At 44.0% G+C, this 26,979-nt stretch overlaps 2 protein-coding genes across 10 annotated transcripts in view; both read left to right on the top strand.

The window, feature by feature from the left end:
* The window catches only part of SLC39A14 (solute carrier family 39 member 14), a 54,298-nt gene extending 49,702 nt beyond the window's left edge, over positions 1 to 4,596 (top strand). For all 6 annotated transcript variants that reach the window (XM_066267606.1, XM_066267614.1, XM_066267599.1 and 3 more), the window contains one exon: positions 1,499 to 4,596. In XM_066267606.1, coding sequence (XP_066123703.1) covers positions 1,499 to 1,645 — 147 coding nt within the window. In that variant the 3' untranslated portion in view covers positions 1,646 to 4,596. The remainder of the gene's footprint in view (positions 1 to 1,498) is intronic.
* Positions 4,597 to 24,845: 20,249 nt separating this feature from the next.
* Positions 24,846 to 26,979, top strand: part of PPP3CC (protein phosphatase 3 catalytic subunit gamma) — a 78,008-nt gene continuing 75,874 nt past the window's right edge. For all 4 annotated transcript variants that reach the window (XM_066267711.1, XM_066267692.1, XM_066267702.1 and 1 more), the window contains exon 1: positions 24,846 to 25,178. In XM_066267711.1, the coding sequence (XP_066123808.1) occupies positions 25,130 to 25,178 (49 nt within the window). In that variant the 5' untranslated portion in view covers positions 24,846 to 25,129. The remainder of the gene's footprint in view (positions 25,179 to 26,979) is intronic.

Raw genomic sequence — 26,979 nt, 5'->3', positions numbered from 1 at the left:
TTAAGGTGTACAGTTTAGTGCTTTTTAAAGGGGCATTAGATTCTAAACAACGAAAAGCTTATGGTTCTGTTAGTATATGGCCTTAAAGAAAATGATTAGGGAACTCAGCTCCAGGGTCCTTACTTAAAAATGTAAGTATTATAGAATAGATATTTATAGATCAATGAAAAATATTACCTGCAATGTCTAGGTATATACATTGTACCGTATGCACTAACATTTGGTATAGCGATTTAAGTAGTTTTGAGTTGGTTAGTGAAATACCTGATTTGTCACATCTTTCATATAACTAATGTTGTTTATGGGCTTTTCATTTTCTTTAGCATGTTTGCATGAATTATTTTCTGTGGCCTTTGAAAAGAATTTAAAAATATGTATTTTATTGACTTTAGAGAGAGGGGGAGAGAGAGAGAGAAATGGAGGGAGGAACAGGAAACATCAACTCATAGTAGTTGCTTCTTATGTAAGCCCTGACCGGACAATCCCGGGGCTTCGAACCAGCAACCTCAGCCTTCCAGGTTGAGGCTTTATGCATTGTGCCACCACAGGCCAGGAGAAAAGAATAGTTTTGATGAGATGATGAGAGTAGACCACCAAGATCCACCTTCACCATGGAAACAGTTTAGATTCTCACCTTTCTTGTGAAGAGCTCTCCCCATGGTTAGGATTTTTTTTGCAACTAAAAATCCTTGAATTGGAGGGTCCCCTCATTGTCACCTGCTTGCTGGCCAGCAGCAAGAGACCATTAGTCACAGTTCCAGTCTTCGGCTCCTTTCACAGTTTGCTCAGTTTCCTGAAGAGGTGACAATAACATTTTGATAATGAAAAGGTCTCTGCAGATATTTTTAAGGATCACTATAAAAAAGTTATTTTTCTCAAAGCAGTTATTTTTAGCTAGCATCTAAACATGTCCAGGACTGCGTGTAAAGTACAGTTGACCCTTGAACAACAACAAGGATTTGAACTGCCAGGTCCATGTGAAGGTGTATTTTTTTCAGTGAATACCCGTATGGCTTTCCTAGACACTAGACCCCCAGGAACGCGGTCCCCGCCCTGCTTTCAGTCTGCAGCTGGAACCACGGAGGCAGAGTGCCAGTCTCTGCACTGTTAGAAGCCATTTTCTCTAGGGGACTTGAGCATCCATGGACTCTGGTTTTGGGAGAGTCAAGTTACATGCGGATGTTCAACTGCACAGCCCCAGTTTTGTTGAAGGGTCAGCTGTCGTGTTGACCACCTTGGAGAAAGGCTATTCCATTCCAGATCTAGAGGCTACTGCTGTTAACTTTCTTTGTAAACCAGTTGATGCGTATGTATATCTTAATTACATGTTGTATGATTTTCACCTCAGTCATGTTATATACTAATTATATTGTTCTCACCATGTAAGTATTAATAGAATGAACGTAAGTTATTAGATACACCGTCTCTGTTGCACTGAAGTCTCTCGGCCCTAAAGGCTGAGAGGCACTGCCGCTCTCTTTCGCTTTTCTCTTCTCAGTTCCCTGAGATGAATGAAGTTTGCCAGGAGGATGAGAGGCAGGGCAGCATGTTGGTCCCCTTTGTCATCCAGAACCTGGGCCTCTTGACTGGTTTCACCATCATGCTGCTTCTCACCATGTATTCAGGACAGATCCAGATTGGGTAGGCCCCGCAGTGACCCAAGGTATCGGAAGTCGGGCCCCTGGCTGCCTGCTCCCTGGCTTGTAGACTCAGCACCCAGGAAGAACCTCGGGAGAGGCAGTTCTGTTAAAAACTGTGACACCGAAGATGTTCCTGCACTTACATGTCAGCTGTTTTTGAAATGCTCTGTCCAAGTGATAAGCTGCCCTGGGCCCCGTCTCCAGGCAGCACCTCTCTCCCACCCCTCTCCCTCCTTCTCAGAGAGACTCTGGAACCTGAATGTGGCTTAGAAGACAAACCTTGTATTTTCTCCAGTTACCCAGGCCCTTTTCTCTTTGAACCAGAAGGAGAGATTGGATCCTTTTCCCTACAATGCAAAAATATAGGCAGCAGTCATAACCTCATTAGACATACCAGGAGGTGAAGCTATAGTTTAGGGCTCATGACTCTAAATTGGTATATCCTGGACCTCTATATTTTTACAGAAAAGGTACAGAAAATCAGGAGTTCCTGCTGTTTTGTCCATCTGCAGTTGCCCGTGCTCTCAGAGAGAACTGAAAGCTGGGACAGATGAATAGGGCAGGAGGGGAGGTCATCCGAGTGAGAGGGGAGGTGGGACGCTATGCGTGGCCCATCCTGCTGGCCGCTCTGCCAGCGGGGGTACTGGGTTTTGACTTTGTGGCTGCCTGGTGTTTCCTGGCCTTCCAGGAGAGCTAGCACGTAGGTTTGGTTGCCTGGACCTCCACTTATTTCAGAATAACACTAATAAGAATGGAGGGCAGAGAAGGAAGACCTGCAAAAAGTCATCTGGTTTGTCTGTGATTTCCACCTCCCCATCCCCACTCCCTTCTTGAACCTGTTAGCTGCCTCTCTAGAAGCACATTCTGAGCACATCCGCTCTGCTGGCCTGAGAGAGGAGACTGCACAAATTCACCTCCCCTGGCCAGCATGTCTGCTGTGGGTGGCAAGGTGACTTGTGGAATCAGCATGCACCTTGTGCTCTTTTTGACAAGGGCACCAGAAAAGGAATCAGTGTAGACACCATTTAGGATTTGCTAATTGCACGAATAAAAGTACCAATAACCGAACTCTGAGATGTAAGGTCTGGAACTTTGGTGGGGCTCTGCAGATTTGTGCAGAGCAGAGTACCTGCCGAGAACACTGCAAATGGGTTTTACGCGGCACTAGGTTACCCTTCCTTCCTCACCCCAAACAAGAAAGGGCTCAGCTAATACTGAACATGAATTGCGCTAACTGCCTTTAGGAAATGGGTTGATAGACTTGTCTGTGAGATTGGAGACCAGCCTCAGGCAGCGGGTGGAGTCTCTCCTCAGAACTCTGGCTTCAAGGGGAGCTAATCTCCAGGTTCACTAGGTGAATTGATGTATTATTATCATATTGATAATGTGAGATTCTTTAGCCACTTTGGGGAGCCAGTCTCTCCAGAAGCCTTCCTTAGTGGTGCCCACAGTTGCAGCCCAGGGGTGCTGACCGCAAACTGACAGCACTGTGTGCATGGCTGACAAGTGCTGGTTTGTTGCCAACACCTGTGAGTCTCTTCTCTTCTTACCCAGAAGTACTCTCCGCTATATAGTCATGACAAGCAGCCTCTATTTTGTTTTGTTTTTTTCTTCTTGGGAAACATCCTTTTAAACCAGGAATATTCTTGAAAAAGAACATGAGCAGGAAAACTGCTGGAGTTGCTATGTGAGGTTTTTTCCTTCTCTTGCCTTTTGACAGATTTGAGAGTGGGCAGAAGAAGAAGGAAAACAGTTATCAAGAGTCTAGATCAAATATCAGGACTGTCTCCTAATAGGATTATGGTCCAGTTTTACCAAAGAACTAATTCCTTGAATGTTGGAATCTAACTTTATTATTATTGTTATTGTTATTGATTCTTTGTCCTTTCTCTTTTATTTTTCTCAAGTTGCTTTCAGGAGCTAGCGGAAAATAATACTCAAACTTTAAGAGTGTAGAAGACTTTTCTTAATTCACACTGATGTATTATTAAATTTATAATTTGCATATTCCCTATTAGATCATTCCTTACAAATACCATTATTCTTGGAGTGAAATACTAAGTTAGGGTTAGTGGGTTTCTAGTTTTAGAAGAGCTCAGAAATAAGAATCTTTAACAAATTAAAAAATAAAATTTAAAGTAGTAGGTTGCTTTTCTTTTCTGTGCACATAGGTATTAAGAACCTTCCTTTCCTAAACAGCTGCCTCAAAGGGAAATTCTCTTCAAACTGTAATTAGTCGAGAGGCCAGTCCCGACTGGATCTTATGGGGAAAACACTCAAATCGTGCAGCTGATTGTATGTTGCCATTGGCAGCAGACTTGCCTCATGAGTTGAAGATACAGCGATTTCTTTTGGACTTTCAAGTGTTGAATTTGCTGTTTTAAAAGCATTTGTACATATTAGGAGTCTGAGGGGTAGCGAGTTTGAGGACTTTTGCATCCCTGGTATTCACATCTTCGCCTCTCTGTCCTGGGATGGACCAGCTGCAGGTGACAATAGCAGGGAAAGTCTGAGGAGCAGCGACCCCGGAGCAGGGCTTCTGCAGCTTCTCACGCGCACCCTGTCGTGCAAGTTGTCTTCCGTCTTTGCCCTCAAAGGCCTTTTCTCTCTAATGTCAACTTGGGGCTCTCCTTCATAGGCCATTCACCCTGGGTTTTAAAAAAGAAGGCTTCTCTGTTTGGTGAACAGGTGTCCTAAGACCTGTTTTTAGTAAGTCCACTTCAAAAGAGATGGTAGTGTGCTGGAAATCTGCTTAAAAATGAAGTCTGATTTTTTTTAAGAGAGGTTAGGTTTTTATTGTTCATATTTCCTTTTTCAGTTCTGCAGTTCCATCACAGTATTTTTAAAAAAACAACTCAGGAATTATGAGGATGAATTAGAAAAGAAAACAACTTAAGTTATATGGATTTTAAATGTTTTATTTGTAAGATTCTATAAATAAAGCTATATTCTGTAAGTGTTGAAGACTGTGATCTTTTGCAACAATGTGGGTGCAATGAAGCCTGTTAAACACAAGGTGGCGATAGTGTCTCGCTGATGTAAAAGCTTTGTTTTATTGTTTCAGCGTATGTTTGGAGAGTGTTTGTTTAGTTTTGAACAATGTGAATGTATTAAAGACTTAAAAAATTAAGTTAAAAAATTTCCCTCTTGCCTGACCTGGCAGAGGCGCAGTGGATAAAGCATCGGACTGTGACATGGGGACCCAGGTACAAAACACCGAGGTCGCTGGCTTGAGCGCAGGGTCCCTGGCTTGAGCGTAGGAGCATAGACATGACCCCCATGGTTGCTGGTCGCTGGTTTGAGCCCCAGGTCACTGGCTTGAGCAAGGGGTCACTCGCTCTGCTGTAGCCCTCCCCCTTCAAGGCACAAATGTGAAAGTAATCAATGAACAACTAAGGTGCCACAACAAAGAATTGATGCTTCTCATCTCTCTCCCTTCCTGTCTGTCCCTATCTGTTCCTCTTTCTGACTCTTTCTCTGTTTCTATAAAAAAAAAAAAAAAAATTTCCTCTTGTCTGACCTGTGGTGGCACAGTGGATAGAGTGTCAACCTGGAATGCTAAGGTCACTGGTTCAAAACCCTGGACTTGCCTGGTCAAGGCACATACAACAAGCAGCCAATGAACAACTGAAGTGCAGCAACTATAAGTTAATACTTCTCATTCCTTCCCTCTCCTCTCATTGTAAAATCAATAAATCTTTTTTTTTAAAGTTCCCCTTCTACTACCACTTATCTTAATTAATTTTTTTATTAACTGCTTTTAGAGAGACGGGAGGGGGGAGATAGTAAGAAGCACTCACTTGTTTCACATAGTTGTGCATTCATTAGTTGCTTCCTGTATGTGTCCTGACCAGGAATTGAACCCCCAACCTTGGGGTTTCAGGAAGATGCTCTAATTCAGGGGTAGTCAACCTTTTTATGCCTACTGCCTACTTTTGTATCTCTATTAGTAGTAAAATTTTCTAACTGCCCACTGGTTCCACAGTAATGGTGATTAATAAAGTACGGAAGTAACTTTACTTTATAAAATTTATAAAGCAGAGTTACAGCAAGTTAGAGCATATAATAATAATTACTTACCAAGTACTTTATGTTGGATTTTCGCTAAGTTTGGCAGAATAAATCTTTATAAAACAACTTACTATAGTTAAATCTATCTTTTTATTTATACTTTGGTTGCTCCGCTACCTCCCACCATGAAAGCTGGAACGCCCACTAGTGGGTAGTAGGGACCAGGTTGACTACCACTGCTCTAACTGATTGAGCTACCTGGCTAGGGTCTTAATTTATTAACTTATCACTTACTTGATAGCCATTGTTTACTCTGGAGAGGAGATTTTAAAAGGAACCTTAAATGTCATAACATGCTCACCTTAATCTTTTCTGAGGACTGTGACTTCACTGAAGTTTCATGATAAAACGTATTTCCTAAGAAGAGCTTTCCATCACACTTCTCCCTTGGTATAAACCCACAGTTTAGAACTGGAGTAGTGTATTTGGTTCGTGTAAACCACACCTTCCATAAGCCTTCCAAGTAAAAGCCCTATCATAAGTCTTAAAATTCTTTTTTTTTTTTAAGATTTTATTTATTATAGAGAAGGGGGGGGAGGAGCAGGAAGCATCAACTCCCATATGTGCCTTGACCAGGCAAGCCCAGGGTTTTGAACCGGCAACCTCAGCATTTCCAGGTTGACACTTTATCCACTGCACCACCACAGGTCAGGCAAGTCTTAAAATTCTAAACTTTATTTCTGTTTAGTCATAGGACCAGGAGTTTGACACTAAAAGTGATCAGTAACGTAAGGGAATTAATGTGATCTTACTACTACACACATTAGAGTTTCCCCGATGCATGTCGCTGAGCCCTTCCGCTTTTTCAAACTCATGAGCGATGGATTAAGTGGCTCATATTGGTCTTTTAAATTACACTGGCTACTGTATTAGACTACCATCTGCTGTTCAAAGTGACATTGACCCCGTCCTTTGGCTTGCGCCACCTCTGGAGAGCCTTCCCAGCCTGGGATTGGTGTCTCCCCGCACACACCTATTACTGGACTTGAATTGCTGATCCTTATACACCAAGTTCCTCTGGGTGAAGCTATATCTGGTTTCCTTCTGTGATTTCAGCATCAGCCACCCCCAAAAATGAAAAGACCAAATGAAGTACCTGCAAGGTCTTTGCTTGTGAGCATGCTCCTTCACGGGCAGCAGTTCCTGTTCTGTTTTCCTGTCTTTGGTGTTGGTTTTACCTTAAGCCTTGTTACCTGGAAAACAAGTTTGAGAGAGATGATTGTGGTCCATGTGGAACAGAGCTAAGCAAAACAAACAGTTCATTTCCCTGGCCGGTTGGCTCAGCAGTAGAGCATCGGCCTACCGTGCAGAGGACCCGGGTTCGATTCCCAGCCAGGGCACACAGGAGAAGCGCCCATTTGCTTCTCCACCCCTCCGCCGCACCTTCCTCTCTGTCTCTCTCTTCCCCTCCCACAGCCAAGGCTCCATTGGAGCAAAGATGGCCTGGGCGCTGGGGATGGCTCCTTGGCCTCTGCCCCAGGCGCTAAAGTGGCTCTGGTCGCAGCATGGCGACGCCCAGGATGGGCAGAGCATCGCCCCCTGGTGGGTGTGCCGGGTGGATCCCGGTCGGGCGCATGCGGGAGTCTGTCTGACTGTCTCTCCCTGTTTCCAGCTTAAACAAACAAACAAACAAACAGTTCATTAAGAAGATTAAAACTTTGATCTGGCCCTGGCCAGACAGCTCGGTTGGTTAGAGCATCATCCTGAAGCACAGAGATTGCAGTTTGATCCCCAGTCAAGGCACATACAGAAACATGAATGTTCCTGTTCCCCCCCCTTCCTCTGTCTCTAAAATCAGTAAAATAAACATTTAAAAATAATATAACTTTGATCTCAGCTGTATCTGTAATACTCTTCCCCAGCTAAACCAGTTAGGAGATTTTTTTAAATGTTGCTTCTGCTTGCTCTCTACCATCCAGTGAGGCTGAGATCTGATTTGAAAAACCCATTTCAAGGAATAATAAAGATGTCAATGTGGACATGGGGTTTTTGATTTATGGGTAAACAATGCTTGTCTACCTTAAAGATTTGTGTACTCTCAATAATCTAGTATGAAATATCTAGACTTCTGAAGGATAGGTTCGAGTTGCAGTAGAAGTAAATTCCTTTCATCCTCCTAGAATACAATGAATTGCATTCCATTTAAAGTAGAAAAGATTGGTGGTTGGGAAAGATCCACAGGTCTTTATTAGCCTTTAGCTAAGTATGTTTAGTGTTACCAGCCAAAAACCATTTTTCTTTGCAACATCACAACCACTTCTTGCCAGATGTCTATTCAGGGTTTACTTTAAATGAAGGAAGGGAGTTGACAAAGACTATCCTTCCTGTGTAACAGCGATCTCTGACCCTAGTAGTGGGTGAGACTCCGAGATGGTAGCATCAATTACAGTTAAGAAATAACCCAAAGTGTTCTCAGTCTGGCAATCATAAACCAAGAAGTGGTTCTTCCACTAGGCTCTGAATTTTCCCCCGTCTATCTGTGTTTGCTTATAGATCTTTGGAACATGTAGGTTGCCTTACAAACTTAGGCAATAATCCATGTAGTTTTAAGTACATTTTTTTTGTTGTTGTTTTTTTACAGAGACAGAGTCAGAGAGAGGGATAGATAGGGACAGACAGACAGAAACGAAGAGAGATGAGAAGCACCAATCATCAGTCTTCTGTTGCGACACCTTAGTTGTTCATTGATTGCCCTCTCACATGTTCCTTGACCGCGGGCCTTCAGCAGTTTGAGTAACCTCTTGCTGGAGCCAGCGACCTTGGGTCCAAGCTGGTGAGCTTTGCTCAAACCAGATAAGCCCGTGCTCAAACTGGCGACCTCGGGGTCTCTAACCTGGGTCCACCGCAACCCAGTCCGACGCTCCATCCACTGCGCCACCGCCTGGTCAGGCAAGTACATGGTTTTATAGAAAAACCTGATGGTTTTATAGAGAGCCATCAGGAAATTTCTAGTGGAGGATCCTGACAGATCTTTTATGAAAATTCTAAATGTGAAATGTGCTCTTAAAATATATTTCACCTTGCATATGGTCCTTGTGTGTGTGTGTGCGCGCGCACGTGTGTGTGAATACATTTATTTAACGTGGGAGGTGGGTATTCCAGTCTATTAGTATTTATGGGATGGCAGGGAGACAACCAGGGTGGCTTCTGCCCTGGATTAAGTCTGTTCAGACTCCAAGTTGGAGTATGGGGAGCAGACCAAGGGGAACAGGAGGTATGTAATGGGGGGTGCTCTGCACACATCCTTGGGATCACAGTCTAGGCCCACCCAGTTATCAAAGCAATAATCAAAGTGCAACCCTGAGGTTGAGAGATGCAGAACAGGAAAGCACTGGATGTACCAACATCCACATAGTGATGCCAGGTCTGGCCCACATCCTGGCCAGGTTTTGTCCACCCCTATATCCATCCCTCTATATGAGCCAGTTAGGGATACTGGAGGTAGTATAAGTCTTAAAGCAGTGGTTCCCAGCATTGGCCACTATCACCTGGCCATCCAAGGTCCATACCAGGCCCTATGAGCTTTGTACTGGTTCTGCATATGTGTTGATACAGGACAGGAAAGAGCCAGAGTTATTGGATACCTGGATGCAGCTGTGGCCCAGGTAAACTGCAGGGTGTTCCCATTGGAGGCTCCTATGGGGGAGCTGAACTGCCCATTGCCCTTGCCATGATAGCCAAACTTGAAGAGGAACTCTGCTGGCAATGTATACTTTCAGTGAGTGGTTGTGAAAATCACTAGATTCTCATTCTTTTTTATTCAGTGAGAGGAGGGGAGGCAGAGACAGACTCCCACATGTGCCCCAACCGGGATCTATCTGGTAAGCCCACTAGAGGGCTTTGCTCTGTTGCTCAGAAACTGAGCTCTTAGTGCCTGAGGTGGAGGCCATGGAGCCATCCTCAGCACCAGGGACCAACTCACTCCAATCAAGCCATGGCTGCAGGAGGGGAATAAGGACAGAGGGGGAGGGTAAGCGATGGGGAAAGGGGTAGAGAAGCAGATGGGCGCTTTTCCTGTGTGCCCTGACCAAGAATCAAACCTGGGACTTCCACATGCCAGGCTGATGCTCTACCACTGAGCCAACTGGCCAGGGTCATAATTAACATTTTGTTGTTTGGATTCCTTTGAGTATCTGGAAAATATATGCTTTCCCACACATTTCTCAACACACACCCTGAAGCACTTACAAATATCGTCAAAACGTTAATTTCATTTACAGCTGGGAGCAGGATGGGGAGGAAATTATTTGAAACCTTTGCACCACTGGTTAAGAAACTCTGCTCCAGCCTGACCAGGCAGTGACACAGTGGATAGACTGGGATGCGGAAGACCCAGGTTCGAGACCCCGAAGTCACCAGCTTGAGTGCAGGCTCATCTAGTCTGAGCAAAAGCTCACCAGCTTGGACCCAAGGTCGCTGGCTTGAGCAAGGGGTTACTCGGTCTGCTGTAGCCCCCCGGTCAAGGCACATATGAAAAAGCAATCAATGCACAACTAAGGTATCGCAATGAAAAACTGATGATTGATGCTTCTCATCTCTGTTCATTCCTGTCTGTCCCTATCTATCCCTCCCTATCTATCCCTCTCTCTGTCTCTGTAAAAAAAAAAAAAAAAAAGAATCTCTGCTCCAAACAAGAGTAAGATGATATTCATTCATTCAACAAGTGATTGAGTTCCAACTTCTTGACAGATAGAGCATGCCAATGATGAATCAGAAAAGGAAAGGTGCTCCCTGTAAGCTGTGAGGGTAGACACAGATAAATTAACGTAGGGTAATGAGGTAAAGAATGGTGGTAGTGTAGCTTCAGCTTCCACAGTGGTCAGGAAAGGCCTCTTTCAGGAGGAGACATTTGAGCTGAGCCATAAGTAATGAGGCAGCTTTGTGATCTAGGACAGTGGTCCCCAACCTTTTTTGGGCCACGGACTGGTTTAATGTCAGAAAATATTTTCATGGACTGGCCTTTAGGGTGGGACAGATAAATGTATCACGTGACCGAGACAAGCGTCAAGAGTGAGTCTTGGCCCTGGCCGGTTGGCTCAGTGGTAGAGCGTCGGCCTGGCGTGCGGAGGTCCCAGGTTCAATTTCCGGCCAGGGCACATAGGAGAAGCGCCCATCTGCTTCTCCCCCCCTCCCCCTCTCCTTCCTCTCTGTCTCTCTCTTCCCCTCCCGCAGCCAGGGCTCCATTGGAGCAAAAGATGGCCTGGGCGCTGGGATGGCTCCTTGGCCTCTGCCCCAGGCGCTAGAGTGGCTCTGGTCGCAACAGAGCGACGCCCTGGATGGGCAGAGCGTCGCCCCCTGGTGGGCGTGCCTGGTGGGGCGCAGGCGGGAGTCTGTCTGACTGCCTCCCCGTTTCCAGCTTCAGAAAAATACAAAAAAAAAAAGTGAGTCTTAGACTGATGTAACAGATGGAATCTGGTCAGTTTTTAAAAATAAAACATCGTTCAGACTTAAATATAAATAAAATGGAAATAATGTAAGTTATTTATTCTTTCTCTGCGGACCAGTACCAAATGGCCCACGGACCAGGGCCGGTACGCGGCCCGGGGGTTGGGGACCACTTATCTAGGAGAATAATGTTCCAAGCAAAAGTGACAACAAATCAAGAACTCTGGGGCAGAAAAGAGTTTGGTCTGTTTGAAGCCAGTTTGTATAGAGATCAAAGTACACAAGGCCACTATATCTGCACATACTGGGCATAGAGGAAGAGGTTTGAGCTCAGTTCAAAGAAATAGGAGCCAGCCTACTCTTGGGAAAGGAGGAGATATTTTAGGGCTTTCAGCTGAGGAATGACATCAGATTTACCCTGTTACAATTTAGAAAGAGCTGTTGTATGGAAAATGGACTGTAGAGGGCGTAAGTTGACAGGATATGATACATGAGGGACTGAGCCCACTTCTCCACCTCTCCCAACTACATTTTTGGCCCAAGTAACTTGATGAATGATAGTGTCCTTTACCTGTGGCAGCTTACCTGTGGAATGCTGGGTCCCAAGGATGAGAAGGGTATTAAATCTTGTTCTAGGCTGTGTTGTATTATGTAGCCAGTCATGACTGCCATCCTTTCCTCCTGCTTTGTAATGATGCAAACTAAAGTAATAGGGAGTCGGCCAGGGCACACAGGAGAAGCGCCCATCTGCTTCTCCACCCCTCCCCCTCTCCTTCCTCTCTGTCTCTCTCTTCCCCTCCCGCAGCGAGGCTCCATTGGAGCAAAGATGGCCCGGGCACTGGGGATGGCTCCTTGGCCTCTGCCCCAGGCGCTGGAGTGGCTCTGGTCGCAACAGAGCGACACCCGGGAGGGGCAGAGCATCGCCCCTTGGTGGGCAGAGCGTCGCCCCCTGGTGGGCGTGCCGGGTGGATCCTGGTCGGGTGCATGCGGGAGTCTGTCTGACTGTCTCTCCCTGTTTCCAGCTTCAGAAAAATAAAAATAAATAAATAAATAAATAAAAATAAAGTAATAGGGAGTAACGGCAGCTTTGGAGCTTCCCAATCTTTGTCCCAGTTCCTATAGTCATGGATCTTCCTAGGAAGACCAAGGAACCAAGGGATAGCATAGTTTGTTGTTTTGGGGGGTTTCTTTTGTTGTTTTTTTGGTCCTTTTTTTTGTATTTTTCTTTAGTGAGAAGTTGCGAAGCTTAGAGACAGACTCCTGAAAGCGCCTGACCGGTATCTGCCCAGCAAGCCCACTAGGGGCAATGCTCTGCCCATCTGGGGCCACTGCTCCGTAGCAACTGGAGCCATTTTAGTGCCTGAGGCAAGGCCATGTGCTATCCTCAGCACCCAGGCCAACTTGCTCCAGTGGAGCCTTGGCTGTGGGAGGGGAAGAGAGAGATAAAAGGGAGAGGAGGAAAGGTGGAGAAGCAGATGTTCATTTCTACTGTGTGCCCTGACCTGGAATTGAACCTGGGACATCCACACGCCAGGCCAATGCTCTACCATTGAGCAAACTGGCCAGGGCTACAATATGTGTTACTAATAAAGACATTTTATGTAGTGCCTTTAATATAAAATGAGAGATTATACACTGTAAAATACCTTTTGTTCTGTGTATCTATTTTAGAAATGCTCGTTTTACTCTAGCTTAAACAATATTCTATAGTTCTCTTGCCCGCATTTGACACAGAAGTTTAGTGTTTAATGGCTTTGCACAAATAGAAACTGAAGCCTAGTAGAAATGAGGATTCCCTGTACTTTTATTAAATTAAAAGCATTCATAATTATTTCTCAGAAGAGCTGGTCAGTAATTAAGGTTTTTGAAGTGCTTAGGGAGTCGCATAAGGAAATATACCAAGTCTCACAGCCTCGATGAACAGAAACCTAGATTTGAAGAAATTAGTAGAAATGCTAACTAAATGTAATCTAGGTAATTTCATATATTTTATTCAATTCTAACCATTGCAGAAAATAACAGAAAAGAGAATGAGATTCACCAATTAGATAAAAATATGACTGACCCTGGCCAGGTAGTGAAGAATTGTACAAGCTGAGTGAGGTAGAACTTCAATTGTTGCTGGGAACCATTAATATGATGACAAAAATATCACCACCACCACCAATAAAGTTAAATCTTATTCAATTTTTAAAAATTATTTAGGTAGGGAGCTTCATTAGAGTTTTCTTCTTTTTATCTTTTCACTGAATGGTTCTAGATTTTTGTTTGTTTATTTATTATTAATTTTTATTGTGTTAACATGAATTCAAGTGTCCCACTCAATATAACACCCTCACCCCCAACCACATGTCCCCCATTGCACCCCTTTTGTCCCCCTCCCCTAACGCCCTCCCCCCTTCCCTCTGCGATTTGCTGTCCTGTTATCTGTATCTATGTGTTATGTATATATAATTTCATTAATCTCTTCACCGTCTCTGATCCCATCCCCTCATCCCCCTTCCCTATGACAGCTGTCCCTCTGCTCCCTGTGACCCCACCTCTGCCTCTATTCTGTTCCTCAGTTCACTTTGTTCATTAGATTCCACACAGAAGTGAGATCATATGATATTTGTCTTTCTCTGCCTGGCTTATTTCACTTAGCATAATAGTTTCCATGTCCATCCATGTTGTCCTAAAAGGTAAGATTTCTTTCTTTTTCATGGCCCCATAGTATTCCATTGTGTATATGTACCTCTGCTTTCTGATCCACTCATCCACTGATGGACATTTGGGCTATTTCCAGATCTTGGCTATTGTAAACAATGCTGCAATAAACATGGGGGTGCATTTCTTCTTTTGAATCAGTGTTTTGGTATTCTTAGGATATATTCCTAAAATTAGGAGAGCTGGGTCAAAGGCAGTTCCATTTGTAATTTTTTGAGGAAACACCATACTGTTTTCCACAGTGGCTGTACCAGTCTGCATTCCCACCAGCAGTACAGGAGGGTTCCCTTTTCTCCACATCCTTGATTTCTCCACAAGCACTTATTGTGCCTTGATTTGTTAGCACCATTCTGACTGGTGTGAGGTGATATCTCATTGTGGTTTTAATTTGCATTTCTCTAATGATTAGTGTTGTTGAACATTTTTTCATATGCCTATTGGCAATCTGTATGTCCTCTTTGGAGAAGTGTCTATTCAGTTCCTTTGCCCATTTTTTAATTGGATTGTTTACTTTCCTGATGTTGCATTTTAGAAGATCTTTATAAATTTTGTTTATTAACCCCTTATCAGACATATTGGCAAATAAGTTCTTCCATTGTATGAGTTGTCTTTTTATTTTGTTAATGGTGTCTTTAGCTGTGAAAAAAACTTTTTAATTTGATATAGTCTCATTTGTTTATTTTGTCCTTTATTTTGCTTGCCCGTGGAGATAAGTGGGCAAAAATATTGCTATGAGAGATATTGGAGAGTTTACTGCCTATGTTTTCTTTCAAGATGTTTATGGTTTCATGACTTACATTTAACTCTTTTATCCATTTTGAGTTTATTTTTGTGAATAGTGTAAGTTGGTGGCTTAGGTTCATTATTTTGCATGTACCTAGCAAATTTTCCCAACACAATTTATTAAAGAGACTGTCTTTATACTCCATTGTATGCTCTTACCTCCCTTGTCAAATATCAATTGTCCATAAAGGCATGGGTTTATTTCTGGGTTCTCTGTTCTTTTCCATTGATCTGAATGCCTGTCCTATGCCAGTACCAAGCTGTTTTGATTACAGTGGCCTTGTAGTATAACTTGATATCCAGAAGTATAATACCTCCTACTTTATTCTTCCTTTTTTCTTTCTTTCTTTTTTTTTTTTGGTTACAGAGACAGAGAGAGACAGAGAGAGAGAGGGACAGATAGGGACAGACAGACAGGAAGGGAGAGAGATGAGAAGCATCAATTCTTTGTTGTGGCATCTTAGTTGTTCATTGATTGCTTTCTCATATGTGACAGGGTGGGGTGGGGTGGCTACAGTGGACCAAGTGATCCCTTGCTCAAGTCAGCAACCTTGGGCTCAAGCTGATGAGCCCGTGCTCAAGGCGATGACCTTGGGGTTTTGAACCTGAGTCTTCTGCATCCCAGTCCAACACTCTATCTACTGTGCCACTGCCTGGTCAAGCTTATTCTGAATTTTCAAGGTGGCTGAGGTTATTCGTGTTCTTTTTTGGTTCCATATAAATTTTTGAAATATTTGTTCTATATCTTTGAAGTATGTCATTGATATTTTAACAGGAATTGCATTGAATCTATAGATTGCTTTGGGTAGTATAGACATTTTATTTTTTTTTATTTTTTATTTTTTTTATTTTTTCCATTTTTCTGAAGCTGGAAACAGGGAGAGACAGTCAGACAGACTCCCGCATGCGCCCGACCGGGATCCACCCAGCACGCCCACCATGGGGCGATGCTCTGCCCACCAGGGGGCGATGCTCTGCCCCTCCGGGGCATCGCCATGTTGCGACCAGAGCTACTATAGCGCCTGAGGCAGAGGCCACAGAGCCATCCCCAGCGCCCGGGCCATCGTTGCTCCAATGGAGCCTTGGCTGCGGGAGGGGAAGAGAGAGACAGAGAGGAAAGCGCGGCGGAGGGGTGGAGAAGCAAATGGGCGCTTCTCCTGTGTGCCCTGGCCGGGAATTGAACCCGGGTCCTCCGCACACTAGGCCGACGCTCTACCGCTGAGCCAACTGGCCAGGGCCAGTATAGACATTTTAATGATGCTTATTCTTCCTATACATGAATACGGTATATGCTTTCACTTGGTTGCATCTTCCTTGATTACTTTCTTCAATGTCTTATAATTTCCTGAGTACAAGTCTTTTACCTCCTTTGTTAAATTTACTCCTAGGTACTTTATTTGTTTTTTGTTGCAATAGTGAAGGGGATCGTTTCCTTAATTTCTCTTTCTGACAGTTTTTTTTGGTGTATAAAAATGCCACTGATTTCTGAATATTAATTTTATATCCTGCCAACTTGCCGAATTTATTTATCAGGTCTAATAGTTTTTTGACTGAGACTTTAGAGTTTTCTGTGTACAGAATCATGTCATCAGCAAATAATGATAGTTTTACTTCTTCTTTTCCAATTTGGATGCCTTTTATTTCTTCTTCTTGTCTAATTGCTGTGGCTGGGACTTCCAGAACTATGTTAAATAGGAGTGGTGAAAACGGGAACCCTTCCTTGTTCCTGATCTTAAGGGGATTGTTTTTAATTTTTGCCCATTGAATATGATGTTGGCTGTGGGTGTTTCATAGATAGCCTTTATTATGTTGGAATATGTTCCCAGTATTCCCACTTTGCTGAGACTTTTGATCGTAAATCGGTGCTGGATTTTATCAAATGCTTTTTCTGCATCTATTTATGTAGTCATGTGATTTTTATCCTTTTGTTTATGTGATGAATCACATTTACTGATTTGCAAATATTATACCAGCCTTTCCTCCCCAGAACAAATCCCGCTTGATCATGATATATGATCTTTTTCATGTATTTCTGGATCCAATTTGCTAATATTCTGTTGAGAATTTTAGCATCTATGTTCATCAGGGTATTGGCCTATAGTTTTCTTTCTTTGTAGTGTCTTTACCTGGTTTTGGAATGAGGATAATGCTTGTCTCAGAAAAGGAGGTTGGGCCTGACCTGTGGTGGTGCAGTGGATAAAGCATCGACCTGGAACACTGAGGTCGCCAGTTTGAAACCCTGGGCTTGCCTGGCAAGGCACATATAGGAGTTGATGCTTCCAGCTCCTCCCTCTGTCTCTCTCTCCTCTCTCTCTCTCTCTCTCTCCCTCTCTCTCTCCTCTCTAAAATGAATAAATAAAAAAATTAAAATTAAAAAGAAAGGAGCTTGGAAGTCTTCCCTCCTCTTTTAACTCTTTTTAATTTTTTGAAATAGCTTGAGAAGGATAAGTGTTAGTTTCTCTCTGAATTTTTGGTAAAATTTGCCTGTGAAGCCATCTGGTCCTGGACTTTTGTTGGCTGGGAGTTTTTTGATAACTGTTTTTATTTCATTTGTTATAATTGGTCTGTTTAGGTTTTCTGATTCTTCCAGATTGAGTTTTGGAAGATTGTATATTTCTAGGAATTTATCTATTTCGCCTAGGTTGTCCAATTTTTTGACATATAGATTTTCATAGTATTTTCTTATAATCCATTGTATATCTGTGTTGTCAGTTGTTACTTCTCTACTTTAACTTCTATTTTTATTTATTTCAGTCCTCTCTTTTTTTTTTTCTTGATGAGTTTGGTTAAAGGTTCGTCAATCTTGTTTACTTTTTCGAAGAACCAGCTCTTGGTTTCACTGATTTTTTGTATTTTTTTCTAGCCTCTATGTTATTTATTTCTGCTCTGATCTTTATTATTTCCTTCATTCTACTTCCTCTGAGCTTTATTTGTTGTTCTTTTTCTAGTTCTTTTAGGTGCAGGGTTAGGTTGTTTATGTGAGCTTTTTCTTGCTTCTTAAGGTATGCCTGTAATGCTATGAACCTCCCTCTCAGGACTGCTTTTGCTGTGTCCCATAGAACTTTAAAAAAAATTTTTTTTTTGTATTTTTCTGAAGTTAGAAGTGGGGAGGCAGTCAGACAGACTCCTGCATGCACCGACCAGGATCCACCCCGCATGTCCACCAGGGGGTGATGCTCTGCCAATCTGAGGCGTTGCTCCATCTTGGCTGGAGCCATTCTAGCGCTTGAGGCAGAGGCCATGGAGCCGTCCTCAGCGCCCGGGCCAACTTTGCTTCATGGAGCCTTGGCTGCGGGAGAGGAAGAGAGAGACAGAGAAGAAGGAGAGGAGGAAAGGTGGAGAAGCAGATGGGCACCTCTCCTGTGTGCCCTGACCAGGAATCAAACCCGGGACTTCCACATGCTGGGCTGACACTCTACTGCTGAGCCCAACGGCCAGGGCCTGTGTCTCATAGATTTTAAGTTGTTTGTTCATTTTCATTTGTTTCAAGGAAATTTTTTATTTCTTCCTTGATCTCATTGTTAACTCATTTGTTATTTAATAACATGCTATTTAGCCTCCAAGTAGCGGAGGCCATGGTGCTGAGCCAACCGGCCAGGCTCAGTTGCTCTCATTCTTGCCAACATTGATATTTGGAGTCTTTAATTTTAGCTATTCTAGTAGGCTAGTACTGTCATCTCTCTCTCTTTTTTTTTTAGTTTGAGGAAGGAAGGCAGAATGACAGACTCCCACATGTGCCTGACCAGGATCCACCAGGCAAGCCCACTAGGGTGCGATGCTCTGCCCATCTGGGATGGTTGCTTCATTGCTCAGCAACGGAGCCATTTCTTTAATGCCTGAGGCAGAGGTCACGGAGCCATCCTCAGTGCCCAAGGCCAACTTGCTCAATCTAATGGAGCCATGGCTATAGAAGGGGAAAGGAGAGAGAGAGAGAGAAGGGGGAGGGGTAGAGAAGCACATGGTTGCCTTTCCTGTGTGCCCTGACAGGGAATTGAAAATTGAATCCAGGACACTCACATGTCAGGTCAACACCTACTACTGAGCCAACCAGCCAGGGCCTACAGCAGGGGTCAGGAACCTATGGCTTGCAAGCCAGATGTGGCTCTTTCAATGGCTGCATCTGGCTCGCACACAAATCTTTAATAAAAAAAAATATTAAAAATATAAAACATTCTCATGTATTACAATCCATTCATTTCCTACCGCTCATGTTCATGGTTGCGGGTGACTAGACCCAATCACAGCTGTTCTCTGAGACAACACCAAATTTTTACTGGATAATGCATAACATATCCAGTCATTGTGAGGTCAGGAAGTAAACTTCCCTCCTTTTAATCAAGTAGTCAGCTAGCTAACTGCAGAAACCCTTCTGACGAAGAAGATGGCTAAAAGAAAAAGAGATGAGGAGTATTGTACTTTTCAGCAGGAATGAACAGAGGAATTCACCTTTGTGGAGAGAGCAGGTTCTGCAGTGTGTCTAAGATGCAATGGTAAAATTGCATTGATGAAACGGTCAAATATAAAGTGGCACTTCGACATACACCATACTACATTTGCATTGAAATATCCAGCGGGAAGAAAGCATGTCAAGAGCTACTGTGTAGAGTGCAAGCTAGTCAGCAGCAACTCTGTGTTTGGACCCAATAAAGTGACTGGAATTCGGCTAGCCTTGCTGGTGCTTTAGCAGTTGTGAGAAACGGAAAGCCATTCACAGATGGGGAGTATGCCAAAACATTCATGCTTGATGTTGCCAATGAACTTTTTGACGACTTTTCGGATAAAGACAAGATTATCAAACGAATAAAAGACATGCCTCTGTTGGCAAGAACTGTTCACGATCGTACCATCATGATGGCAAATCAAATTGAGGCAACACAAGTGAAGGACATAAATGCAGCACCATTCTTTTTCTCGCTTTGGATGAGTCAAAAGACATAAGCCATTTATCCCAGTTCAGCGTGATTGCAAGGTATGCTGTCGGTGACACACTACGTGAGGAAAGTCTTGCTGTTTTGCCTATGAAAGAGACAAGAGGGGAGGATTTATTCAAGTCTTTCACTGAGTTTGCTAAAGAAAAAAATCTACTGATGGATAAACTTATTTTGATGTGTACTGATGGTGCTCAGTGCCTGGTGGGGAAAAACAGAGGATTCGTAGCGCTTCTTTATGAACATGGAAAGAGACCCATCCTAAGTTTTCACTGCATCCTACATCAGGAGGCACTTTGTGCTCAGATGTGTGGTGAGCAGCTTGGTGAGGTGATGTTGCTGGTCATTCTGGTGGTTAACTTTATTGTTGCCTGAGCTTTAAATGATCGCCAGTTTAAAACACTGCTGGATGAAGTTGGGAATAATTATCCTGGTCTGCTTCTGCATAGCAATGTGCGTTGGTTGTCCAGAGGGAAAGTGCTCAGCCATTTCGCAGCTTGTCTGAGCAAAATCTGGACTTTTCTTGAAATGAAAAACGTCGAGCATCCTGAGTTAGCTAACACTGAGTGGCTCCTGAAGTTTTACTATCTCGTGGACATGACTGAACATCTGAACCAGCTCAATGTGAAAATGCAAGGCATTGGAAATACAGTCTTATCCCTTCAACAAGCAGTGTTTGCATTTGAAAACAAGCTGGAACTCTCTCTTCATCACCGACATTGAAACACGTCGTTTACTACACTTTGAAAAACTGGAAGAGTTTAAAGATGCATGCACAGCAAGTGACCCTGATCAACATCTTGATTTCCAGCAGCTAGCGGGCTTCACACCTAATCTCCTGCAGTCATTCAAAGCATGCTTTGGAGGATTTCCTGAGCGCACTCGTCTTTTTAAGTTCATCACCCATCCACACGAGTGTGCAGTGGACAGCGATGACCTGAGTCACAAACCCGGTGTCTCCATTAGAGATTTTGAGCTACAAGCTGCTGACCTGAAGGCCTCAGACATGTGGGTGAATAAGTTCAAGTCACTGAATGAAGATTTAGAAAGACTTGCACAACAGCAAGCAGAGTTAGTGAGCAAACACAAGTGGGGAGAAATGAAAAAACTGCAACCTGCAGACCAGCTGATGTCAAAACTTGGAAAGCGCTTCCCGTCACATACCACACACTGCAGCGAGTATTGCTGTACTGACAATGTTTGGCTCTACATATGCATGTGAGCAGTCTTTCTCACCTCTAGAGAACATTAAGACCAACCTACAATCACGTTTAATGGATGAAAGTTTCAACGCCTGCATGAAGCTTAACCTCACTACGTATCAACCAGACTACAAAGTCATCAGCAAAACCATGCAGGCCTGACCAGGTGGTGGTGCAGTGGATAGAGCATCGGACTAGGATGCAGAGGACCCAGGTTCAAGACCCCAAGGTCGCCAGCTTGAGCACAGGCTCATCTGGTTTGAGCAAAAGCCCGCCAGCTTGAACCCAAGGTTGCTGGCTCCAGCAAGGGGTTACTCGGTCTGCTAAAGGCCCGCGGTCAAGGCACATATGAGAAATCAATCAGTGAACAACTAAGGTGTTGCAACGTGCAATGAAAAACTAATGATCGATGCTTCTCATCTCTCTCCGTTCCTGTCTGTCTGTCCCTGTCTATCCCTCTCTCTGATTCACTCTCTGTCTCTATAGTAAATAAATAAATAAATAAATAAATAAATAAATAAAAAACACTAAAAAAGAAACCATGCAGCAGCAGAAGTCGCATTAATGGTAAGAAGTACTTTATTCATCATTGGTTAGCAATAGCATAACAACGTTATTAAAAAGAATTCAGAGACTTATTGTACTTTAAAAGTGTTGGTCTGACATAAAATGCACACATTTACTTGTATTTAGGGTTAAACATATAATATGGCTCTCACGGAATTACATTTTAAAATATGTGGCATTCATGGCTCTCTCAGCCAAAAAGGTTTCCGACCCCTGGCCTAGAGTCATATCTCAATATGGTTTATCTTGTATTTTCCTGATGACTGATGATTGAGAATCTTTTCATTGGTCATACATACAAAGATGAGCAAAAGTAAGTTTACAGTTGTATGTGCAACAGAATTTATTCTTGTATTATTATTTATTGCATTTTTTTATACAAACAACTGTACACCTACTTTTTCCCAGCCACATATATATAATCTTTCATTGATACTGCCAAACCCCTTTCCAGAGAAGTTGTGTTAATTTATAATTACCAATAGTATTACCTTTTAAAATGTTTTCCAATTTGCTATATAAATAATACCATTTTGCTTTAACATACATTTTGCGTTAGTTATGAAGTTGAACAGTTTAAATTTTCAGTGCCTTATATTTTATTGTCCATACTTGAATTGTAGAACTCTTCTATTGAATAGTGAAAGTTTTTACCCTTATATATGAGATAGTTTTTCCCCAGTTTTGTGCCTTTTAATTGTGTTTAACGTTTCAAGTAGTCAAACATAACATTCTTTTGTAATTTCTTTCATTACTTTTGAGCTTAGAAAGTCCTATCTGAATTCACTAAGTTGGTTTTGATTTGATCAATGTACACATGGTAGGAGGGAATGCTAGCATCCATTGGCATCTGCTAGCTTTAGAATTACCATGATTATCGAAACGGGGTAAATTTATTTTCTTCTAGATAGTTTTCTTTTCTTCTTTTTTTACATGTAAGTCTTTAAACCAGGCACATCTTATTTTTATGTTATGGAATGGCTCCAGGTTGAGATTCAAATATTCGGTTAAATTTTCCACTACTGTTATTGAATATATCTGTCTTTTCAAGTTGGCTTCCAATGTTTTTTAAAACTTTATTTTTTAGCTATCCCATTAATGTTCTTCCAGATATGCTGCAGGGCATGCATATATATATAATATATATATACTATATATATATTATATATAATATATATTTTTTCTTTTTTGTGAGAGAGACAGAGACACAGAAAGAGGGGAACAGACAGGACAGACAGGAAGGGAGAGAGGTGAGAAGCATCAACTGGTAGTTGCTTTACTTTAGTTGTTCATTGATTGCTTCTCACACGTGCCTTGACTGGGGGGCTCCAGCTGAGCCAGTGACCCCTTGCTCGAGCCAGCGACCTTGGGCTTCAAGCCAGCGACCTTTGGACTCAAGCCAATAACCATGGGGTCAGGTCTATTATCCCACGCTCAAGCTGGTGACTTTGAAAACCCTCACTTAGGCCAGATGAGCCCACACGCAAGCTGGCAACTTCTAGGTTTCAAACCTGGATTCTCCACATCCCAGGCCGATGCTAATGCACTGAGCCTGGTCAGGTAAGGACCGATTTATTTATTTTTTTTTCTGATTTATTTTTGATCTTTAGAGATCTACTGTTTGATAGAGGTGTGATGTTTTGATGCTCTGATTATCTTTTCTTTTTCTTTTTTTTTAAATGAGAGGGACAGACTGGAACAGATAGGGAGAGATATGAGAAGCATAAATTCTTTGTTGCAGCTCCTTAGCTGTTCATTGATTGCTTTCTCATATGTGCCTTGACGGGGGGGGGGGGGGGGGGGGGGAGGCTCCAGCAGAGCAAGTGACCCGTTACTCAAGCCAGTGACCTTGGGCTCAAGCCAGCGACCTTGGGCTTCAAGCCTGCAACCATGGGGTCATGTCTATGATCCCATGCTCAAGCCAGGAACCCCACACTCACGCTGGTGAGCCCACACTCAAGCCAGCGACCTCTGGGTTTTGAACATGGGTCCTTTGTGTCCCAGTCCAACACTCTATCCACTGCACCACCGCCTGGTCAGGCTCTGATTACTTCTTAAATGAAGAATTTCTTCAGGATATCTAAACAATTCTCTTTGGTGGAGTCCTTAAGTCAGGACTCAAGAAGATAGAACCAAATTCTATTTAGCTCCTAAAGTATTCCTGCCTTGCTAGAGTTGCTATGAAAGGCCTTTTGGGCAAAACTCCAAGGTATAATTTAGGGTTTGGTTCCTGTTTATGTCCTCCCAGTACATATATCTGTATTAATGCAGATTTGGGTTTAACCCATATAATCTTTTAGCTAGGAGCTATCCAAAAGAATTTTCTGCTATGATGGAAATGTCCTATTTTACTATGTCCACTAGCCACACATAATTATTGAGCATTTGAAATGTGGCTGGTACACTTAAGGTACTGAATATTGACATTTTAGTTTTTATTTAATTTAAATATCCATAACCACATATGACCTCTTACTGCCCACCACAAGAACCATTAAGGCTGGCTTGCCTATAATTTGCATATATGTCCTTGGATCTGTTTCAATATTTCGTTATCATTGCTAAAATCAAACCACATCTGACTTCACCAGGCACTATTCTCAGTGAGGGAGGACCGTCAAAGTAAGACAGTTTCTATGCTAGGCTTGCATTTAAGGAAAGAAGAGGTCAGTTTTAACCTGGAGACAAATCAGATTAAGACACTCTAGACTAGAGAGAACCTTGCTGAGTGGGGGAGGCAGATACTGTGTTGGTGCCACGAAAGAGAAGAAGGAGTTGCTGTGGCTGCGGTGACACTCAGGGTGTAGAAGGTCAGTTCCTAGTACAAAAGCGACCTGGCCAGGAGCACGTGGAGCAGCTGTCCTGTCCCTTCTCTTGGAAGTGGAAAGAGGAGGCCGCGGGGCCAAGGCGAGGGTCTTAGCCGCCCCGTAGGGAAACCGAGCCCCTACCCCCGCCCCAACTGGATTGGAACTAGGGTGAAAGCGACAGTCCTTCTTGCTCAACTAACTGCGTGAAAATTTTAATCAGGGGGTTAAATGGGTTTGGTGAAGGGGAAGGATGAACTGTAGGCAAGAGCGGGGTCACGTCGGTAGCGACCCCTACAGACAGAGTGGGCAGCTGACCCAAAGGAAAGAGCAGGAGGCCTCCGGTGGGGCAGGTGGTGGAGGGCAAGGGCTCCCTGCAAGGGGATTCCAGAGTGACAGCCGGGTCGCAGGTGCACGTTCACTGCAGCCGGGTCACAAGATGGCCGCTGCCGGGCTGGGCCTGGCCGTGCAACCCTTGGACTGGGGTTGCGTGCTGCAGGCCCAGCAACGGCCGGCGACGGAGCGGCCAGCCGCAGGGAACGCAGGCTGAGCCGAAAGGAAACCGGCCATCCCGAACAGGACAGGAAAGAAGCTCGCGTGCGCAGGGTGCGGCCGCGCGGGCGGCGTAGCGAGATCGCTGCGCGGCCGCCGAGGTCAGGGGAGGCGCGGGCCCGGTAGCCAACGGGGCCGCGCTCGGGTCTTGGCCTGGCGGCGGAGGCGCGCGGGCTGCCGGGAAGTTGGGAGAACGGCGGGCGGGGGCGCGCGCGCGCACACGCGGGCCGGGCCGCGAGCAGCCGCGGCAGCCCCGGTTGCTTGCTTCACTGATCCGCGGTCGCCAGCGCTCGCGATTCGGCTCTTCGGGAAGGAGCGGCTAGTGGGCCTGCGTCCTGTCAGCGGGGTTCGAGGCGGGGCTGCCGCGGCCGCCCTGAAGAGCCTGGGCCGGGGCGCGGCGGGCTGACTGGCCCCGGGAGCCGAGAGCGCCGGGACGCAGGCGGGGGCGCACTCTGGAGGGCTCCAGGCGCCTGGACGAGGCCGGGGGCACCATGTCCGGGAGGCACCTCCACCTCTCCACCACTGATCGCGTCATCAAAGGTGCCGGGCGGGTCGGGCCTTCCTCGTCGGCCCGCGGGGAAAGGGCCCCCGGCCGGGCGACGGTTCGGGGCCGGAGGGTGGGAGCCGAGCTCGGGAAGCGAGGGGGCGCCGGGACCCTGGCTGCACCCCCCGGGAGAAGGGAGGGACCCAGATGTGGTTTGGGAGTGGGGAGGGCGGGGTCCCCACGGGGCTGCCGGTAGACTCAGAGCTAGCTGGACTTCCAGTTGGGGTGGGGATTTCTTCTCCCACCACCTCAAACCTGGATCCAGCTTTAGGAAAGAAACCGTTTGTCCCTTTTCGTCTTTTGTCTGGGGAAACCGTCTGGGGTGATGTGGGGCGGTGGTTCCTTAGATTCTCCCCGGGCAGATCTTTCTGCTGCTCCCTTCTTGAGGATCACATCAGCTCGCCCTCCCTCCGTTAGGACGTGTCCTGTGTACCTTTTGGCCCCGTTTCTCCAGGTCATCACTGGACTCAGCTGTTATCGAAAGAAACAGCGTAGTGAAAAGATAGAAATCAATCCATTTTATGGTGTTCAGAACGGTTTTACAGATCTCTTGATGTGGTGCTGGTGTTTTATTTTGGTTTTGACCGTAGAGACTTGGAGAAGGATGTTCTCTGAATCAGATATCCAGCATAAACTCAAGTGTTCCTTACTAATACTTGTACGTTTGTACATGGTCGTTGTTTCTGCCCTTCAACTAAGAATACCGGTTTAAACATACCCACTAATTTATAAGCTTCTTTTGTTTAGCCATAAGGCATAAGTACAACTCTTCTGAGTTTTAACAATCTGTTTGAAAACACTGTTTGGTAAGAAGGGAACATACCTAGACCAGCTAGCTGTGTTAGTGGCCTCTAGGTGAACGGGTTAGCTGTAAGTGGGGAATACTGTTGAAATACTTTTTTATTTTCTCATTTTGGTAATTAGGAGAAAACGAACTAAGATTAGAGACAATACATTTTTTTTTAAGTGGAAAAGCCTATGGAATGATCAAGGAAGGGGGAGAATTTTAATGTTGAACTAGGTATTTTCCCTCTGAAAATATTAAGCATTGTTAATGTTGATTGTCTACACTATGTAATTTTAGTGTGTAACTTAATATTTCCCCCTAAAAAAGTCAGCATCGTGTTGATTATTAAAATGTTCGTTATCTACACTATATAATATCGAGTAAATGTAATGGGATTTTTGTGATTACCTATTCAGCATTTGTCAAGTATAATTAGGGATTTAAGTCAATTGTTCATATAACTGACAGTTGTTTAGCTGCTAAATTATTTTGGCCAGTCTGGTGTTACTTTTTATATATAACCCATAAAGAGTATGCAACTCTTTTTTTTTTTTTTTTTTATATAGAGACAGAGAGAGGGTCAGAGAGAGGGATAGACAGGGACAGACAGGAACGGAGAGAGATGAGAAGCATCAATCATTATTAGTTTTTCGTTGCGCATTGCAACACTTTAATTGTTCATTGATTGCTTTCTCATATGTGCCTTGACCGCGGGCCTTCAGCAGACCGAGTAATCCCTTGCTCGAGCCAGCGACCTTGGGCTCAAGCTGGCAACTGTCTCTTAATATCAGAATATACTAACATAACATTTTTTGATAAATCAAGGTCATCTGTACAGTAATTTCTGTCCTGTACTGTGAATATGACCTGTGTATTCTGCTGTATCAGGGTGTTGGTAGTTTCCTCCTGTTCTAAAATGATTCCTCAATGCTATAGCAGTTTAGTGCTTTTGTCTGTTCTTAGTTTATCTCCTCCAGTACTGTTCTCTGTCAAAATATGCCTTTCTAATC

Source organism: Saccopteryx bilineata, chromosome 1 (assembly GCF_036850765.1).
Source record: "Saccopteryx bilineata isolate mSacBil1 chromosome 1, mSacBil1_pri_phased_curated, whole genome shotgun sequence".
NCBI lineage: Eukaryota > Metazoa > Chordata > Mammalia > Chiroptera > Emballonuridae > Saccopteryx > Saccopteryx bilineata.
This window is presented reverse-complemented; position numbering and strand designations above follow the sequence as displayed.